This window comes from Peromyscus leucopus, chromosome 13, assembly GCF_004664715.2.
Source record: "Peromyscus leucopus breed LL Stock chromosome 13, UCI_PerLeu_2.1, whole genome shotgun sequence".
Lineage (NCBI taxonomy): Eukaryota > Metazoa > Chordata > Mammalia > Rodentia > Cricetidae > Peromyscus > Peromyscus leucopus.
Genome location: NC_051074.1, coordinates 3935843 through 3957109, shown reverse-complemented (window position 1 = coordinate 3957109; position 21267 = coordinate 3935843). Strand labels below are relative to the sequence as shown.

The following is a 21267-nucleotide window of genomic DNA, read 5'->3' as shown; positions in this document are numbered from 1 at the left end:
TTATGTCACAAAGCTATTTTTCAAAAAGAGTCAAATGGCTGGAGACACAGCTCAGCTGGTCGAACACTTGCTTATCATGCACAAAGCCCTGAGTATAATCCTCAGCAATGCATAAAACCAGACATATTGCCTATAATCCCAGCACTCAAGAGGTAAAAACAGGAGGATCGAGAATTCAAGGTCTTCCCTGGCTACATTTCAATTTCAAAGCCAGTATACAAGAGACACTATACCTCAAAAAAAAAAAAAAAAAAAAAGAGCTGAGATTCTTCATTTAACATGAAATACAGATTTCCAAAATCTCATTTCTCCATTGCAGTGCAGTATCTATGAACTCCTTGAAATCAATCTTTCATCTATATACAATTAGTCACTACATAAAACTGCCACTTTCTAAACCAAAAAAATCTTCCTTTCTTACATTACCACCACACCTATAAAAAGGCAACCCAAGACTTTCCAGAGAGATCTCAGAAGAGTCAAGGCTGCTGCAGGGATGAAGACAGGACCTTGGAGACTTCTGGAACAACACCAAGTCCATCCCTGTGGCTAAAGGAGGAGGTCTGTTGAGACCGGAGTCACTTATATAGAACTCCACTTGTCAGAGACCAAGGGAATATTCCCAGCAGACATGGCTACCAACCTGCCGCCAGAGAACCTCCCATCAGAGAAGACACCATCACCTACATCCCAGGACAGGAATTCAGAAAAAGAAGAATACAGTCCTGAGGTTTGGCACTTGAAGTTCAGAGCTTTCAGCCCCTCAGAGCAGTCAGACCCTGTCCAGGATCTGAAGAGGATCTGTGAGCTATGCTATCAGTGGCTGAGACCAGACCTGAATAGCAAGGAGAGATCCTGGATCAGCTGGTGTTGGAGCAGTTCATGATCTCCATGCCTCCAGAACTGCAGGCCTTAGTGAAGGAGAGCGAAGTGAAGAGCTGCCAAGAGTTAGAGAAGATGCTGAGGGATGGCAGGAAACCTCAACATTGGTCCATAATCCACTCCCAAGGACAACTATATCTCCTTTGGGATCCAAGTGTTAAGAAGGCTGAAGCCACAGAGGATGAATGGGATGATGTGGAATTGTCCCAGGAACACCCCACAAATGAGAGTGAGGAGCCTCTCAACAGAAGCCAGGCCATCCAGTCTGTGGTGGCACATGCCTTTAATTCCAGCACCCAGGAGGCAGAGCCTGGTGGATCTCTGTCAGTTTGAGGCCAGCCCGCTCTACAGAGCGAGTTCAAGGACAGCAAGGACTCTTCACAGAGAAACCCTTTATTAAAAAACAAAACAACAACAAAAATAACAGAGGCCAGGCCAGAACCCGGCAGAGACTGAAGAGCCAAGCAGTAGCCAGGTGAGCCGGTGACACTATTTCTAGGGTGAATTGGGAGAAGCAACTAGAAGATGGGAGTTTTGAGGGATCTGGTAAGGGTTTGGATTGAACATACCAGCAACCGATGGACACTGTCTGAAGAATGAAGACCCACCTACCTGTCTGCCTTAAAGCTTAGCATTGAGTATGGAGAACACCTCTATGATGACATTTAGAACAGGTATTAATCTATGAGTACAGCAGGATGTCATTAGACATCACTACATTGACATGTATTTTCTCAGTCCTTTTGGCTTCACTGCATTATGTGTGACATTAGTGTAGTTTGGTCTTCTTGCTGGACAGCTAGCAGAAGGAGCAGGGACTGTCTCTCACTCTTTTACAGGTGTTTGGGACCCTATTCCTCATACCTCATCCCATTGTCCAAAGGTAATACATGGGGAGGTGTCCAGTCTTACTACAACTTGCTATGCCATGCTTTGTCGTTATCTATACGATGTCAGGTTGGAAATGGGGAGTTGTGACAACTACCTCTAGTGTCTTACCTGGGGTCTCACCTTGCTGTGGATATCACTCTGTTTAAATAAAATGCTGATTGGCCAGTAGCCAGGCAGGAAGTATAGGCCAGAGAAGCCAAGAGAATTCTGGGAACAGGAAGGCTGAGGCAGAGAGACATTGCCAGCTGCCGCCATGAGAAGATGTTAAGATACCGGTAAGCCACGAGCCACGTGGCAACTTACAGTTAAATGGAAATGGGTTGATATAAGATATAAGAACAGTTAGCAAGAAGCCTGCCACAGCCATACAGTTTATAAGTTTAAAAAAAAAAAAAAAAAAAAAGGCAATCCAAGTCCAGTGCTGACAGAAAGGTTTCAGGTATGTTCTAGGCTGAAGATTTCAATTTTTTTCTCTAGTGGTTAAATGAATTCACTGGCAAGAATTCAGGTAGTCAATCACCTGTGAAAAAGTATGCTTTTCTAAAAAAGATAATCTTCCCTTCCTTCTTGAGGGATGATGACATCTCCCCTCAACTTGAATATTTTATAAGGGATATTTCCCATTGTCCTTAAAAATCTACAAACAGGGATGCAGAGACAGGTTAGCAGTTCAGAGCACTGGCTCTTCTTCCAGAAGACAAGGGTCTAATTCCCAGTATCAACATGGTGGTTCACAACCATCTGTAACTCTGAAGTACTCTTCTGGCCTCTGTGGGGTCCAGGCACACATGTGGTAGACAGATATACATGAAAGGCAAAATACTCGTATACACATAAAAATTAAACAATTTTTTAATTAAAAAAAAAAAGCCTAGGAAGATTTCCTGACCTCTGCAATAATACTCAACAGCTTCAGAATCTAAAGCAAAACCTTGGCAACTCAAAGCCCTGAACGTGGCAAGCATCAGTAAGGATGTTTAACCTGTGCTGATGTAGAGCAATCCTTAGGGTATCCTTAAGGATGACTTTCCAGATCCATACCGTAGCAAGAGAAACAAGAGTTGGACCTGAGGCTCAGAGCTGAGTACAAACCTGTTCTTCTTCTGTAAAGGGTACTAGAGCCAATGGTGGCAGGGGCTCCTCCTGTAGGATAGGCAGGAATTCTTTCTCCAGAAGGTCAAAAGGTATCTGTGTGAGAAACACAAGGCCATAAGATTGTTATTTCTCCAACTACAAGAAGATAAACACAAGACACTAATTTCTAGCAATGATTATTATAAATACATTAAAGCTTATTCAATCACAATTAACTTCTATTATGCAGTACTTACAAAAAAACTCTAGTCACAGCCAGGCATGATGGTACATGCCTTTAATCTTAAAAGAGGGAGGCAGAGGCAGGCAGATCTCTGAGTTTCAGGTCAGCCTGATCTACACAGGGATAACCTTTAGGCTATCCAAGTCTATATAGTAAGACCCTGTCTCAAAAAATAAAATAAAATACTCCAGTCACTCACTGTCTCCACCCATGAAACCACTTCCTTTGAACTTGATTGATAGTAAGCCTGGTATTCCAAAGTACAGAGTGGAGAAATAAAAATCTCCACATTTCACTTAAAGCAGATGCTAAGGAAATTTCAAAGCAATTATGTCTGTCCTTAGCAACTAAAGTTTGGATTCCCCATCCATTAATAAATTAAAAACACAAAGTATATTGAGAAAAACAAAAGGTACTATCTTCCCTGGTCAAATAAGAAAACCCTACGCTGTTTCATCTTGGTCCTTTTTGAAGTGAAGCAAGTGTTAAATTTCAAGATTTCTCTCCACTAACCTTTCTATTTAAGGAGGGCAGGAAGAGGAGAGCTGGTCCTTCCTCAATCCTGGACTGTGCTTGGGAAGCAAGGGAAAAAGGGAGAGAGGAGACATCCACAGTGCTGACTAGTCTGCTGCCACAAAGTCACCTGTTCCCATAATGACATCATGGGTCTTCTCTAAGGACAGTGCATCCCTCCATCACTATGAGGCACTGTGTGTTTCAATGCAGGACAGGGGTAAGATGGAAAGAAGCAGGAGTCCTTCAGACACAGACAGGTATCACTGTCCATACTTGTCTCGTCTACAATTCTCAACACTTTTTGTGTTTTCTTACCTTGTAGTCTTTAAGGAAAAGTGCTAACATTTCTTCTCTGCCATAACGATAATCTGCTAATTTATACTTTGGCAGGGCCGGAGAAAGAGGAGGGGATGTGATGCTCCCACCACTGGACAGAGCACGGAGCCTAAAACAGGACAAACAGAATAGAATACAAGATGAAGAGACAGATATTCTGACACTATATACTTTTTATATAATACAGCATAAAATATCACTGCTGTTCTTAAGAAAAGCAAAAACTTCACTATCTTAAGCCACAAAGATGTTTGTGTTTAATACAAGCCTCTGCCACAGCACACTGAGAAGTTCACTCAGTGCCAGCTGGACAGTTAGTGATAACTCAGCAATTCCAACACATGAAACATGCCATGGGTACCTCTAAGAAGCTTCACATTTGGAAAGAAGATATGTTTTTTACCAAAATACAAAACCAGGGACCATTAGATACACAAAAAATTACTAAGTTTAATAACAAGTATCGGTGAGGGTGTGAAACAATAGAAACACTCAAACAGGGCTCAAAGATCTCAAGTCACAGGCCAGCAAAATGGCTCAGCAGGTAAGGACATTTGCGCAAAAGTCTGCAGCCAAGCACTCAACCTCTGGAACTCACATAAAGGTGAAAAGAGAACCAACTCTGAAACTGTCCTCTGACCTCTGCATGTGCCAAACCCCACATGTGCGCGCACACACAATTTTTTTTTTTTTTTAATTTTTGGAGTAAGCCGGGAAGGGTAGCACACGCCTTTAATCCCAGTACTCTGGAGGTAGAGATAGCTGGATCTCTAAATTCAAGGGGGGGGGAATATGACACTTTTTTAGAGAGAGATTTCAGTGGTTAAGAGTACACACTGCTCATGCCAAGCCAAGTACTTGAGTTTGGTTCCCAACACCTATATGAAGCAGCTCACAAGGGCCTGTAACAAGCTCCAGAAGATCCAAAGCATGTACTCATGTACACATACACAAAATTAAAAATATTTCTTAAAGGATTATAAGGTGTATGAATGAATGAAACTGTTCTTGTACTTTCTGACTGACAGCCAAGACTGAAAAGAGAGATACAGAGGGGGTAAGAATTATAAATTGCAATAGCCACTTCCAAGAATGATTTTGATATGGCTAAGTATTTAAAAGCTCTTTGGCTACTTGGTAATAGCTAAAATATTTAATAAGGTATGGAACATAAAAGAGAAGGCTAAATACAGAAACTTAAAATAAAAAGTAATTTAAAAATGTCTCTTGAGGGATTAGCATAGCTCCAAGGTTTGAATCTCAGTACTACCAAAATAATAACTGTTTGAGGTTTGGTTTTTTGGTTTTCTGTTTGTTTTTGAGACAATGTCTCACACAGCTCAGGCTGGCTTGAACTCACCACTATGTGGCCAAGGATGACATTGAACTTCCAATCCTCCTGCCTTCACCTCCTAAATGCAGGTCTGCAAGTAGGCCCAGTTTCAGGCAGTGACTGGGTCAAACCCAGAGCTGTGTTAACACCAATAGCTAAGTAGGTTCTTTAACTGAGCTGTTCCCCAGCCCAAAATAATGTTATGAAACGAGAAAGATTCAGGGCCTGAAGAGGATAATCAGCAAAACTAGAAAAAATAAGCTCCTACTAGCTAGTCATGGTGGCACAGACCTTTAATCCCAGCACCTGAAAGGCCAAGGAAGGAGATCTCTGTAAATTCAAGGCCAGCCTGATCTACATATCAAATTACAGAGCAGTCAGGACTACACAGAGAAATCCTGTCCAAAAAAAAACAAAACAAAACAAAACAAAACCACACACACAGAATGAAGGAAAGTAGATAGGTTGGTTGGTTGATTCTTATTACACAGCTGATAGTTTGAGGCTACCCAAAGTTCTGTACAGTAACAGATACCAAGGCTGAAACAGACCAAGTTACTTTAATTCACCTGGCATGCTCTAAAGGAAAATTCAACAGATATCTTAAAATATATCCTCTAAACAGTTATGCATTAAAAATTAACATGAAGACCAGTTAAACAGAATAAATATTTGCCTAGTATTCAAAAATGGCACATGCATAGTAAACATAAAACATGTTTACATACAGAAGTAATGCTGGAAATATTAAGGAAACACTGAAAAGTAAGGAAACAAACTGACAGTGGTAAAGTACAGTGAGAACGGATCTTTTTCAGTGTTTTTATCTTCTCATTCTGTTTAAAACAGAAGACAACTCTCAACATATAAGGAAGTATTAAGACAAAACAAATTCAAATGTACCAATCACTCAAGCTCAAAATAAGCAATCCATGGCCAACCTGGCTCTCTGTACCATGCCACTAAGCCTTTGATGCTACTTTGATCAAATTTTTTGGCCTATTGCTTTACATGTAAATTACCACAAAAAGGTTTTTTTTTGAAGTCTAAATTTGCTGGTCTTACTTCAACGGCAAGTGGATATAACCTGATAAGATGTGTTGTATTGTTTTGGCAATTCCTCCCCTATGGTGGTATATTATTCTATCATGATACACACAATGCCTACTTGGTTTTCTGAACTGCTAGCATGTACGTACGGGTGATCCATGCTTAGATACCTAACTTTACTACAGTTGTTGCCGTGTGGTTCTATTCTATCACACCTTCGCTTTTCTTGTAGCATTTTTTCAAAGAGAAACACATGGGTGATCCATGCTTAGATACCTAACTTCACTACACTTGTTGCCGTGTGGTTTTATTCTATGACACCTTCGCTTTTCTTGTAGCATTTTTTCAAAGAGAAACGCATCTCTTACACTATTTAGTACAATGGCTCAATGTTACAGTTTACACAGGAAAGGAAGAAAGAAAAAACTTGTCTCTTATTTTCAAAATAATATCCAACAGTAACAATTACTTACTTCTTGATATATTTAAATTCAGTTAAACAACCTTTAACAATGCTCCCACTCGCTCATCTTTCAAATGGCTCCTGCTGAGCTCTTTGGATATGCCCCTATTAATAAGTCTTTTTAGCAGCTTATTTTCTATTTTGTGCCAGTGTTCCAGGGTTATCTTATGTAATTTTTTGCATCAGTCCCAGAATCCCCCATTTCTCCAAAGGAAGTAGCAGGAGTACTCACAACTACTAAATTGGTCTTTGTTTCCTTTCAATTTCTTCTTGACAGAGATGTGGTTCAATGCCCAAAAGACAAACTAAAGACAGAAAAACACTCTTCAAAGGAGTAAGCCAACCACAGATGAAAGACCTTCAAGAAACTATTTCCCCTTAGACTCTCAAAAGTCGGGTTCTGTCTGCTGGGGATATGGCTCAGTGGGGAAAGAACTTGCAGGGAAGTGCAAGGCATGAGTTCAGACCCCAGTCACCTGTGTTTAAAAAGGACAGGTGTGGTGACAACTGCCTGCAATCCCAACTCAGGAGAGGTGGACACAGAAGGATGGAAGAAGTGGGAGAAGCTGCCTGTCTATTCCACCAAAGAGTTCCAGATTCAATGAGAGAACCTGTCCCAAAAAAATAAAAATAAAAAGCTGTAGTGCAAAGGGAAAAGACTGTCAATGTTGACCTCTGCTCTCTATGTACACTCTTCATCTACATAAACATGCTCATTCACACACATGCATATACATACACAGAAAAAAATGAAGCTGGAAATGTATACATGTTAGTTCATTTGATCCAACTAAAGCTTGATAAGAACCACTATATAAAATATAAGAAGTGTGAAGCTCAGTGATAGGGCACTGGCTAAGCATACAAAAGGTCTTGGGTTCCATCCCTAGCACTGGAAAAAAAAGAAAAAAGAAAGAAAAGAAAAAGAATGAAAGAAAGATGAAGCTGGAGACTGGTCTATTGCATCTGACCAGTCACCACAGCACTAAGATTCAAGATTCAAGCCTAGGAATTTTATGACTAAAATAACTATGCTATAACTAATGAGATCCTAAATTTTTATTTTAAATAGCCAGTTTAATCACCAGGCATTAATTTTAAAATATTAGAAATTACTTTTAAATATCTTCCACATCATAGTAAGCCAATATGCTTCCCAAGAGATTCTAACACTAGAGGGCACACCTAAGCCATTTCATGTGAAAAGCCTAGTGACTACTTGAACCACCACGTCTTACCAGAAACTTATAGCCTAGTAGCCCTAATTTCTTAAACAGCTCCTCATAACAAGTTTTCAAATTCATCTGCCACTCTGTCCCTTCCAATGCACCCCAATGGCTTCCCAAAGAGGACCAACACCTCTTACAGGCACCATATCCACTAACACGGTTAGAGCTTCCTCTCTAGTATCTGTGAAGAGACTGAAACAATTAAGAAAAAATAGTGTACTGAGCAGGAATAGCCACTGTGACCTGACTCAATAGTCAACTCCAAGTCCCCCTTAGCCAGATGCGTGGAAAGGCTGAACTGCATATGGGCAGTCTCCCCAAAGCCCACCTTTGTCTCTTCCATACAATCCTCTTTTCTAGAAATCTGATTTCCTGTGTTCTTCACTAGTCTCTATAAGTATCTATAAACATCTATCAGTGACTACACTTCTAGCTCTGTACTATTCATCTTTCTTCATTCTAGAAGTTTCTCCATTTCCTTAATTCGCTGTAACTTCAAAACCCAACCCAACCCGGCTTCTCACCACTGCATTGCTCTACAAAGTTCATCAACAGCCTTAACACTGCAAAACACAAGAGAAATGTTCGAATCCCGTGGCCTTCACCTCCCCAGCCTACAAAAGTCCAGTCCTACCATACACAGTAACTGACAGGGACCAGAAGCAGGACCCCCACCAAAGCCCCACAAAAATATTCTCCAAACTTTCACTTACTACCTTTCAAAATCCACACTTCAACTTATAAAGCAATTTGGAACGTCCATATTTGTGTGATAGTCTGGGAATCAAAAACTGCCTAAGCTTTGAGTTTTCTTCTAGTCATGCTCTGACCTCCCTCATAGAGGTGGGTCTTCATATACAACCATATATATATCTAGGGATCCAACATGCCCAACAAGCTTACTCATCATCAGCTTTTTAATCCCCATCTCTTTATCACCTCCATTCTCAGGGCTCACACTTCACTTTCTCCCATCTTCTATACCTATATCCTATATAAAGTTATAATATCTTACTTAATTCTAAATTTCTCACACCATCTCTTAATCATTTTTCACACATTTTTATTTTTGTAAGCATCTTAAACAATATAACTACTCTTATTCTATCGTCCACATTTCTCATTCCAAATGCAAATGTGACTAAAACTCTCCGGTTCTTTGTTGGTACACAACAGCCAAACAAACTTAACAAGTCAAGCTCACCTCTCCCTCTCCCACATTCACATTAAGGGCAATGTCTTGAAGTTTATTTCTTAAATCTGAAACAGAATTTTTGAAACAGAATTTTTCTGTGTAGCTCTGGCTGTCCTGGAACTCACTCTATATATAGACCAGGCTAGCCTAAAACTGACATCCTTATCTTTCAACATGCCCCTTCTGCAGGCAGAAGTAGGTAAGATTTTTCTGAACCCTTATCAGGAATGAGGAAGAAGGAAGACACTAGGGGCAGCAGAGGTTAACAGGAAAGGAAGGCAGAAGGTATCACAGCCAGAAAGATCCCGGGCTGGAGGGTGGGCTGCAGCACACAACTGAAAACTGGGTTTGGTTCGGTTTGGTTTTTAAACTAATATTCCCTTCTAAAGTACAGCTCCTTTGGATAGCAGCTCACTCACTGTCCCTTTAACCCTTTTTGAGAACTGGAAAAAGTAACTCATTCCATCTGACATAACTTGTATTGTTCTCAGAGTATGGACAGTCATCTAGCAGCTTCAGGTTTACATTCTCGTGCCCCTAACCACATTTGCCAATGAAGCTTGAATGCCTTTATTCAACAAAACTTTATGGAATACTTACCTAAGAACTCCGGTGCCCTAACTCAAAAGATTGGGCAAAACTGAAAAATAACAGTATCTTTAATAGTGGATTAGTTCTTTCCTAAGGCAACCACATTGAGAAAAGAGACATACTTCAAAATACTTAACTATTTTAACAGAGTATAAACAAAGGGGGGGGGGAGCCTCTCCCTTTCTTTTGTAAGCAAAGACCTGAGACTTCCTTGAGAGCACAAAAATGAGACAAAGGAAAACCCAGGAGAGCTTCTATGTATCTTCTTCAGAAAGTAAGGTGTCTATAATTTTTCTCCCTATAATAAAGTCATCTGAAATTATCTGAGTAGATTTCTGGTCCTTAAATTTTTCTCAAGTAAAATTTGATTTTTAGATGGCTTGAAATATATATTTGCAAAGAAAAAAGAATGGTAGGACGTAAACCCACAGACTCTTGAATGACAGGACTATGGGTAATTTACACTTTGTCTATTTTTTCCATACTACTGTTTACTCCACATTTTCTTGTTAATAGAACCAACAGTAACAACAAAAAATTCTAAAAGACCTAATCTAAATCACAAGTATTTAACACCAAAACAAGTTATCAAAATAGTACTTTAAGCACTCAGGAGGCAGAGGCAGGCAGTTCTCTATGAGTTTTAGGCTAGCCTGGTCTATAGAGTGAGTTCCAGGACAGCCAGAGCTACACAGAAAAATTCTGTTTCAAAAAAATAAACAACATAAAAAAAAGTGCTTTGTCAGAGACAATATAAACACACAGAGGAAGTGAATTAAGTTCACACTATCTTGATGGTCAATCTGTGCAGTGTCATCTAAACCTTAAATTAAAAATGAAACTTTTAATAATTCTACTTCAAGGGAGTTAATCCAATGATTAGACTATAAACAATGATCAGAAAATAAACAAAATCATTCAGAAGTATACATATATCATTTACAATAACAAAACACTAAAAACAACTTTACTTTCCAGCAGTTCATTCATTCATTTAATAGACATTTACTGAGTGCCTCCAAGCCAGGCACTGGAGCTACAGTAATAACAAGCTACAAAACAATCCAGACCAAATGCCTGCCCACGATGGAGCTCACAGTCTAGTGAGAGCTGGAGGCTGCGTTATGAGCAAAAAGTATTTAGCATATCACATTTTGATACAGACACTAACGGAGTTAGGGAGTAAGAAGAAGAGGGACAAGCTGTACAGTCAGAAAGTCTAAACTGGTAACATTTGAAGAAAGGCATTTAAAAATGAGTATTTTTTTTACACCTAGAAATTATTTTCTTCACTAATTCTGATATATCCTTTTATACTATTTTGGTGAATCTGTAATGCATTTTTTTATTCTAAAAAACAATCTACAGCCTAATGAGTCTGTTGGGTTTAGTAAGGATAAACAGGTGCAGTCCTTCCGTACAATTTTCAATGTTCTCCTATCAACACAACTGCCCAGATAAGGACTGGAGGGAGGAATGAGAGAAGAAAATTTTCAATTACAAGTATATGTTTAAAAACTAAGATAAAAAGCTTTTAAAAGAAAAAAAATTCATTTTATGCATCTTTTATTAAGAATTCTATTTTCCATTATTCATTGCATGAATAACGGCTTCTGTATAAAAAAATCATTAAATGTTTCTGTATGGTTCAGAGTTACAAAATGACTCAACATAATCACTCCGATCCTTGATTTTCAACTATTCTGAACACAGTTCCTCACCTCAAGATTCCTAATGGGAAAAAAAAGGGAGGGAGGGAGGAAGTGGGGAGAGAGAGAGCGGGCGGGCAGGCAAGCAGACAGGCCGGCCAGGTGGTGGTGGTGCACTCCTTTAGGCCTATCTCTGTGAGATCAAGGCCAGCCTGTTCTACAGCGTGAGTTCCAGGACAGCCACGACTACACAGAGAAACCCTGTCTCAAAAAAACAAAAATAAAAAAAGATTCACAATGAACATTTTACATGAAGAAACTATGCCAAAAGTCTCCAATGACACTGCAGCTTTCTAGTACAGGATTACTTCAGTTGTTTAAGCACCTCATAAACTATCTTGGCTGAAAAGAACTGATGGATGGTACAAGTAAGCTGTGCCTACTTAGCTTTCCACTCCTTAGTAAAGCCTCTAAATACCAATGCTACAGGATTAGCCTAGATGACAACTAGAAGTCTCTGTTTAAGGATAGGACTGATGACCACCATTTGCTAAAGTTACCTCAGTTCAAATTAAACACCATTTAATACTTCAAGATAGAATAAAGAGGACATGTAAGACACCACTGACAGACTGAGCCAATGGCAAAGAGATACCTGCAAATGATTTAATGTTCACTAACTCATGTCATAAAGCAGCAAACTTTCTGAAAAGGGCCAAGGAGAAAAATGTACAAGCTCTGAGAACTAGGCAGCCTCTAATTAGAACTACTCATCCCTGCCAGAGTAGCACAAAAGCATCAAGGTAACATGAAAACAAAAGAACATGGCTGTCTTCCAATACATTTTTATGCACAAAAACTTTACTTACACTCCAACAGGATTCCATGTGCAAACCAGTGATATAAGATGTTTAAAAAAATTCAAGAATATCACCAGTTTGGTTGGTTTGTTTTGAATTCTTTGGTTTTGGCTAAATTTTCTGGTTTCTTTTTTACTACGTATTATTAGCAAGATGCTATAACAAAAAAAATCCTTTAAATAACTTATGATTGTAATAATTTTACAAAGAAAAACGTGAGGATGTGTAAGTACAAACGAAAAGTAATTAATAATGGCATAACAGCTGCACACACAATGGTTTACAAAGGGAACTACATGAATTTCAACCCATCTGCTTAAAGGAGTTAATATGATGTGAATAAAGATTTAGCTATAAAAATGTTAAAATGCTTTTATAATATTAACAGCTGAGAACAGCCTCTACATGCTACATCTGGAGAATTAGTTAAATGATAATATATCCATACAATGAGACTATTTAATAGAACCAAAAAACCATTTATTGAAAAAGGTTTGCTTGATTTAGTTTGCTTTTGTTTTTGTTTTTTTAAGGTTACAAGATTGAATGCACAGTATGATCCCATTTTGTGAAAATAAGTACACATATACACAAATAAGATACATTAAACCACTTGGAAAGATACACCAAGATATTTACAGTGGGTACTAAGGATCAAATTAAGGTAATTATACCTTTTCCTTGCTTATAATTTCTGATTTTTCTAGAAACAGTAATTTAGTAATAAGAAAATTATTTTTTTAAATATAAAATAACTGAAACAGATGTAACATTATTTAGATCAACATTTTCAAAATAAACTCAATCTATACACAGTGTGTCAATTCTCAGAACTTTAGATGCTTTCTCCTTCGGTCTCCAAATGCTAACTATGAAGGTTAAGAATACCTAGGAATTACATATCCAAAGACGTGCATGTGATTGATTACGTTCAGAACGTAAGACTCCTCAAACAAGGAACTCTACAGAAGTCTTACAAACCACCTCTAAACATAATGAACGTTGATGCTACTCCAATTTCTCCTTAGGTACTGCCTTTGAGATTACCAAAGGGGTGTGTTCCAAGCATGAATGGAAAATTAACTATCATTATTCACGCCACTGAAGAGAGGATCTTCAATCACCAACTTTGGGGGGGAAAGAAGAGGGGGAAAGTCACACTATAATGTGATGGATCTCAAAATTCCATGAGAATTCCATATTCGGGATCCAAACATATCTGTAAGAGACTCAAAGGTCAATTAATAGTTATTATGGCAAATGCTGACTCAGCTCTAGATGGGCTACTGCTAATAGCCAGTATTAATTCTGGACCACCTGCTTAGTACATCAATATATTTCAAATGCTTCCACTAAAACTATTTTTAAATAAGTATATCAATAGCAGAAAATATAAAGTATTACTATAAGAGTTACGTAAAATTGTTTAGATACATACACAAAAGCTCAAAAATAGACAATTTTCTAGGGTGATAGAACTTTAGTTTTAGCTTTATTATCAATACCTAACCAAACCACGATAAAATTCAATTAGAGAATGCTAGCCTTTTCCAAATATAAGTTACTATAAGCTAGTCACATTTTAAAACTATACACATGAAACAAAATCTCAGAAATATGTATATTTATATGCTGCCCAGCATCTGTATATATCATACTAGTAGATTATGTCATTTAATCCCAAATAGGACAAGACTAAACTCACCATTCAGGCCCAAAGTTTAGTGTCTGGGTTTCTGCTGCCATTCTTCTCCGTATTTTTAAAAAGATTTTTGTATGTGGAAAAACCTGTTAAATAGAAACACATCTTTTTCAGACAATGTCAACAAAAAGTGAAGAATACCAGGTCAGAACACAGAGCTAGACAATGTATGATCTGCTTATAATCTCCCAAGAAGCCAGGCGGTGGTGGCGCACACCTTTAATCCCAGCACTAGAAGGCAGAGGCAGGCGGATCTCTGTGAGTTCGAGACCAGCCTGATCTACAAAGCAAGGCCCAATTTCGTTCTAACTACCACTAAAAATGTCTTCAAAATGATCTTATGATAACACAAAGGAAGCAAAACAGCGCTGGGACAGTAGGTAGTGACGTGACTGTCATTGGAGAGGTAAATCCAAATTCGTTATAGGAAATAGAAAAAAGTAAGAAAAAGGAAAGAAGATGGAGTAAGCAGGAAGGGAAAGAGGGAAAGGGGGAGGGAGGCAGGAAGTAGGAAAGAGAGAAAGCAAACACAAGTTGAGGTTATTATGGTTTACTGCTTATACTTGAAACTGCACAATCCAAATGGTTACACATAGCTGCCTTAAAGTGTTCAACAGGGTTAAAGAATGACCAGGCTCAATGGCCTATACCTCAAGCCCCAGATACTTGTGTTATGGAGCATACCAACTGAGTTCAGTTACAGGAAGGGGGAAAAGTCTCGTTTAAAAACATAATAATAATTAAACGTTGGGCACAGTGGCAAACATCTTTAATCCAAGCACTCAAGAGGCAGAGGCAGGTGAATTTCTGACAGTTCTAGGCCAGCCTGGACTAACGATGAGTTCCAGAACAACCAGCATTATGGTTGGTATGTAAGAACTGTCTCCAAAAAGGCGACAATGACGAGCAAATATAAGTTTAATGGGGATGAAGACAAGAGTGGAGGGTGGTGACCCAAACAAAGGATGCATGAAAATGCTTATAGAAACCCACTACTCTGTAAACTAATCTAAAAGTGCAATTTTGAAAAGGGGGGAGGGGTGTTGAACACAGATAACCCTGAGTGAGTAGACAGTGTTTCCCCAGAAGAAATGGGTTATTAAATGAAAACATCAGTGGTCAGGAAGGCCCCCAAAATGAGAGAGGTCATTGCCATTGCTCTTGGTTACCTACCGGGACAAGATGGTAACACCCTATGACTAAAGTCACAACATACTTTGGTTGTAGGACATAAGAAAATCAAGGTGGAACTGACCTGAGATTTCCACAGTGCTGGAAGGTGCTGTGCAGGAGGAAGCATCATGGACTCACCCAGCAGTGAGGCCTGAGTGCTGTAACACCAAGCTGCCAGGGGTAATGTGCTCACTAGTACAATAGTGGCAAGAAAGTAATGGAGGTAACTAGCCACTTTCTGACTAGATTTGCTCAAAGAGAGGAATCCATGCCTAGTCTACGAACTTGGTCAGAAGCCCATGGTCCAGAACGTCCTAAGCCCTAGGGAAGAACCTATTACTACTTACTGTTTTGCTAAATGGACATGTTTTAAAAGTGCAGAGACAGGAAGATCCCTGAGACTTGCTGGACAGCCAGTCAATCCAAACCAGTAAGCTAGAGGTTCAGTCACAAAAAAATAAAGTGAAAAACAACTAAGACACCAAGCATTCATTCACCTCTGGCCTTCATACTCATATGCATACATGTGCACATAGAACACACAAGTGTACACAGGACACATGTAAGTATATACCAAATATGCCAAAAAAAATTTTAAAGACTAAACTGCTTGTATTGTTTTTAAAGTTGTCACAAGCACCAAATGGCTAAATTTTAAACTGATAATAGTGGAACCAGGCATGTACACATCTGTAGTTCCAGAACATTTGTAATCCTAACACACTTGTAATCCCAACACTTGGGGACTAAGGCAAGAGGATCTGAGTTCAAGGTCAACCTGAATTAAAAGAGACACTCTGTCTAATAAATAGTAGTCGTTCTGAGTGAATCACTACTGTCACACAGCTAGGAAAAAGAAAAGAGTGGGAGACTACTGTCTTCTTACATATGTGTATATAAAGACCACAGGTGGCTATCAGGTACATTCTTCAATCACTCTCCACTTTACTTTTGGGGACAAAGTCTCTCACTGAAGCTGGAGCTGGCCGAGTTGGTTAGATCAGCTGGCCAGCAAGGTTCAGGGATCCTCCTATTTCTGCCTCCCAGTGCTTAAATCATAGACATGTGCACTGTACCCACATTTTGGATGATGGCTCTAGGGGATCAAACCTGGGCCCCAATGCTTACATGGTAAGTGCTTTACCAACTGAGTCAATTCTCTAGCCCCTTTTTCTTTTAACAGGTACACAAAATGATGCACCGTGTAATAAAAATCTATTAACACCCCTTAATGAGCCAGGCGGCAATGGCACATGCCTTTAATCCCAGCACTGTAAGGCAGAGCCAGGCGGATCTCTGTGGGTTCGAGGCCAGCCTGATCTACAGAGTGAGTTCCAGGACAAGACAGGCTCCAAAGCTACACAGAGAAACCCTGTCTGGGGGTAAGGGGGGGACGACACGAAAAAAACTCCCTTAATGAAGAGATTTTTTTTTTCTTTTTCAATTTTCCTGTGGTGTGTGCACTTGAACTTGCATGTGTTCATGTATGGGGATGCATGGGTGCCTGTGCCTGTGGAGGCCCAAAGATGGTATTAGGAATCATCCTTGATTTTTATATTCCACCTTATTTATTGCAGCAGTCTTTCAATCAAACCCAGAGATCACCAGCATTGCTGTCTCCCTAGCCAGACTCAATGGAGGCTAGAATTACAGGCAAACTGCCACTCCCACCTGGCAGTTATATGGGTTCTGAGGATCCAGACTCGAGTCCTCATGCTCGCATGGCAAAAACTTTAACCACTGAACCATCTCCCAAATTTTCTAAAAGAACTCTTTTTATTTTCTAAAAGAACTCTTTTTAAAAAAAAAATACAAAATATGAAAATTCTGTGCCAGACTTCCTAAGATTATCATTTCTTTTATTTGTTTTTTGAAACAAGGACTGACCATGTAGTCCAGGCTAGACACAAACTTTGCCTCCTGAGTACTGACATTACAAATGTGTACCAACACATCCAGCTAGCATGTTTTCTTCTAAATAATGCATAATGTTAAAAGCTTCACAAAGGGTATGTACATTAGAGCCAATTAAACTCACAGTATGAGCCAGGCAGTAGTGATGTATGCCTTTAATCCCAGCACTTGGGAGGCAGAAGCAGGTGGATCTCTGTGAGTTCGAGGCCAGCCTGGTCTACAAAATGAGTTCCAGGAAAAGGCGCAATGCTATACAGAGAAAACCTGTTTCCAAAAAAAAAAACAAAAAATAAATAAATAAATAAATAAATAAATAAATAAATAAATAAACTCACAGTACATCCCAAATTAAGTAATTAGGTAAGACCAAGAAAACTGTTAAAACAAGTATTCTGAATACAGCCCTGTTACCTTACTGCCATCATCAGTTCAGTATGTTTTGTACAGGTATGTCAAACCACCTGGTTACCAAATACAGCTATATGGACTGCATCAAGTAAAGATTTTTTTTGTCATACAAAACATTTAGAGGCTGGAGAGATGACTCAGTGCTTAAGAACACTTGCTGTTCTTGCAGAGGACACAGGTTCGGTTCCCAGCACCCACACGGTGGCTCACAACTGTCTGTAACTCCTATTTCAGGGGATCTGATGCCCTCTTCTGGCCTCCACAGGTAACCACACACAAACGCTTGTTTGTTTTGTTAATTTGTTTTCTCAGACAGGTCTCTACACAATCCTGGCTGTCCTGGAATTCACTATGTAAACCAGGCTGGCCTTGAACTCACAGAGATCCACCTGCCTCTGTCTCCCAAGTGCTGGAATTAAAGTCATACTGTTGTTGTTGTTGTTGTTATTATTATTATTATTTTTTTTAATCTTAGGTCTTTTTAAACTGCTATTTCAAACTCTACCTACCCTAAAGCTTTCAAATGAACTTTAAGGGGACCTCTGACTACTGCAAAGTGGATCTAAATTTCTAAAGCATGTCAAGGTTTGAACTAGAATGTATTTATAAGGCAAGTAGATTCTTGCTGTGGGATGGTCTGTATGTCAAATTGCTCTGATTGGTCAATAAATAAAACACTGATTGGCCAGTGGCTAGGCAGGAAGTATAGGCGGGACTAACAGAGAGGAGAAAAGAAAGAACAGGAAGGTGGAAGGAGTCACTGCCAGCCGCCGCCATGACAAACCGCATGAAAAGATGCTGGTAAGCCACGAGCCACGTGGCAAGGTATAGATTTATGGAAATGGATTAATATAACATATAAGAACAGTTAGCAAGAAGCCTGCCACGGCCATACAGTTTGTAAGCAATATAAGTCTCTGTGTTTACTTGGTTGAGTCTGAGCGGCTGTGGGACTGGAGGGTAACAGATTTGTCCTGACTGTGGGCAAGGCAGGAAAACTCTAGCTACAGATTCTGATTACAAATGAAATTACTTGGTATCTATGAAAAGTATAAAAATCTCTTAGCAATTTATTTTCCTCTTTAACTTATTACAAGGTCATCACATATGACCACACAGGTTGTCAAAGCACCAAACTTCCCATGTGCTATTAACACAGAAGATAAAAACAGAGCCCCTTGGGTTGGGTATGGACGCAGCTCCAGACAGCAGTCTTTAAACTGTTAAGAGAAGCCCCTAGACATAGGGAGCATCTAGGGAACAAATTACTGAGCAGGAAATTCCTGTTCCAGTACATTTGATCATCCTGACTATAGGTACTGCAAAACCTCACAAACATCAAATGCCCCAAAGCTTGAACCCAGCTACTAATTATAATATGGTTCCCTAGAATTATGTCCTGGTGCAAACACTTCTAGAGAACTCTAAGAACAACCCAAGCAATTTAATTCTCAAGAGCACAAACAGAAGAGTGCTCTGCTCCTTTTCCTTATGAATTAAAAGAGGAAATCTAACTTAAGCACTAAGCACCTTACTCAATCCTGAGTTCCAGACCCTAGATTGCTCCTTCCCAATCAATTTAATAGAGCAAGTTTAATGGTCTTCTAAGTTCTGGAGGGACTGTCTTACACAGTTCCTCTGAATTATAAATTAGTTGAAATGGAAATTACACCTTATCTCTGAACAGTCTTCTAAAGCTAGAGCTGGGTGCTGGAATGAGAATAGTCTTCCCATCTTTTTCTCCCCTTTCTTTTATTTTTTTTTTTTGGGGGGGTGTGCCTTGAAGAACTTACTCTGTAGACAGGCTAGCCTCAAACTCATAGAGATCAGTCTGCTCTGCAGGCACCACCACACACCCAAGGGCATCATTTCAAACCCCACCTAGCCAATTCAAATCCCAAGTCTCCTGACCTTTAGGAAACAGCTCTGAATTTATAAACTTGGGATCTGAAGCTGACTCTGCTTGGCCAAGCTCCTCTCTAGATTGCCTTCTCTTGAAACCAGTTCATTTTTCCTCCGTGACTAGTACTATCTGGTACTACTATTTTGATCCAAACTTTTCTGTTTCTCCCTTCCTAATCTTCCCCCAGAATATCCATGTCTTATTGAACTGTAAACTCTGAGTGCTGTCTCTACCAAGTCCCTGTGGATAGAACTCTGCTCAAAGTGTGCAGTGGCAAAAAGGGCACAGAGGAAATGGAAACAAATTTCTAAATGGCCTGGGAAAGGGAGCTTGGGAGAAAGGACCAACCCACACTGCCCCAAATTACAAACTTGATTTTTTTCTCTAGTATTACTGTTTATCATTCTAAATCAATTAAATACACCTACCTCAAAGCAGGGAGCAACTGATAAAGGTACACCACTGTTTTGAAAGTTTACTGGTTAATCACACTGAAAAAGCCAATCATGTGAAACTGCTTCCACTTTGCAATCCTTCACCTAGGCATTTTCTCAACTACTGCTAACTCTTAAAGAGTCTTCTTATATCCTTTCAATAGTCTGAATTCTTTTAACTCATATCTAACTATAAGAAAATTCCTAAGCTAGATATGGTAGTGCGTGTACACTACAAAAGCAAAGGAAGAAATGTATTCAAAGATAGTTAGTACATAGTCTGCACTATGTAGCCAGAGTCTATCTCCAAAATACTAATATTTGTAGAAATCTAATCTGCAAAGCTGCAAGGATGGCTCAGCAATAGAAGCATCCTGCTCCTATAGCAGACCCAAGTCTGAGTCCCAGCACCCACCTGCCTGTAACTCCAGTTCGGCAGAATTAGACACTCTCTTATGGCTTCTCAGGGAAAAGGCAGGGGAAGGATCAAGAGGTCAAAGTCAGCCTCAGCTACACAGTGAGTTGGAGGCCAGTTTAAGCTACATAAGGCTCTGTAAAAAAATAAAAAAACCTGGGTGGGTGGGGAGCAAGCAAATGTCTCAGTATATACACTGTGCTAGAGGTTACAGGTAGAGAAAGACCATATGACTAGACATCTGCAACTCACAGCTTCTTTTACCTAACTCGATTTCATCTCTAGCTTTCTCCTCTGGAAATACAACTGTCATCATGTTCACCATATCCACAACATAATAATTTCCAGTAAGTCAATGATTACTCTCACCTGACATGTTAAAAATTTACAAAGTGGCCGGGCAGTGGAGGCGCACGCCTTTAATCCCAGCACTCGGGAGGCAGAGCCAGGCGGATCTCTGTGAGTTTGAGGCCAGCCTGGGCTACCAAGTGAGTCCCAGGAAAGGCACAAAGCTATACAGAGAAACCCTGTCTCGAAAAAAAAAAAAAAAAAAAAAAAAAAATTTACAAAGTGTCCCTCCATACCTCTTTTTATGTTCACCTATATGAAATGGGAAGGGGGGACTAGCTATTAATTCCCACAAACTACATTACACTCTAAGTCTGGGGATGTCGAACCTGGAATGTGCCCTGTTCTATCCTTGGTGTCTCAAAAATGGCACAATGGGACACGCTGCAATCCCTAGCACTGGAGACAGAGGCAGAAGATCAGAAGTTCAAGGTCATCCTCGGCTACACAGCAAGTTGGAGAATATCCTGGGTTACATGGGACGGTGTCTCCAAAGAAAACCCCATTCTATCCTCTATTTTGAAACATTCAGTACAGCTGAATGGACATATTTCTAACATAGATACAATTAAGCCAGAATTTTGTTTTTAATCCTTTAAAAAAAGTTTCAGGCCGGGCGGTGGTGGCGCACGCCTTTAATCCCAGCACTTGGGAGAC

At 39.6% G+C, this 21267-nt stretch overlaps 1 protein-coding gene across 7 annotated transcripts in view; it reads right to left on the bottom strand.

Moving 5' to 3' along the window:
- Gigyf2 (GRB10 interacting GYF protein 2) overlaps positions 1–21267 on the bottom strand; it is a 126806-nt gene that overhangs the window by 90368 nt on the left and 15171 nt on the right. For 6 of the 7 annotated variants that reach the window (XM_037210055.1, XM_028876258.2, XM_037210056.1 and 3 more), the window contains exons 3-5: positions 14019–14101; positions 3923–4052; positions 2866–2961 (exon numbers count right to left, since the gene is read on the bottom strand). In XM_037210055.1, the coding sequence (XP_037065950.1) occupies positions 2866–2961; positions 3923–4052; positions 14019–14059 (267 nt within the window). In that variant the 5' untranslated portion in view covers positions 14060–14101. Of the gene's footprint in view, positions 1–2865; positions 2962–3922; positions 4053–14018; positions 14102–21267 lie in introns of those variants that run through there. The other variant, XM_037210058.1, reaches the window with a different exon arrangement.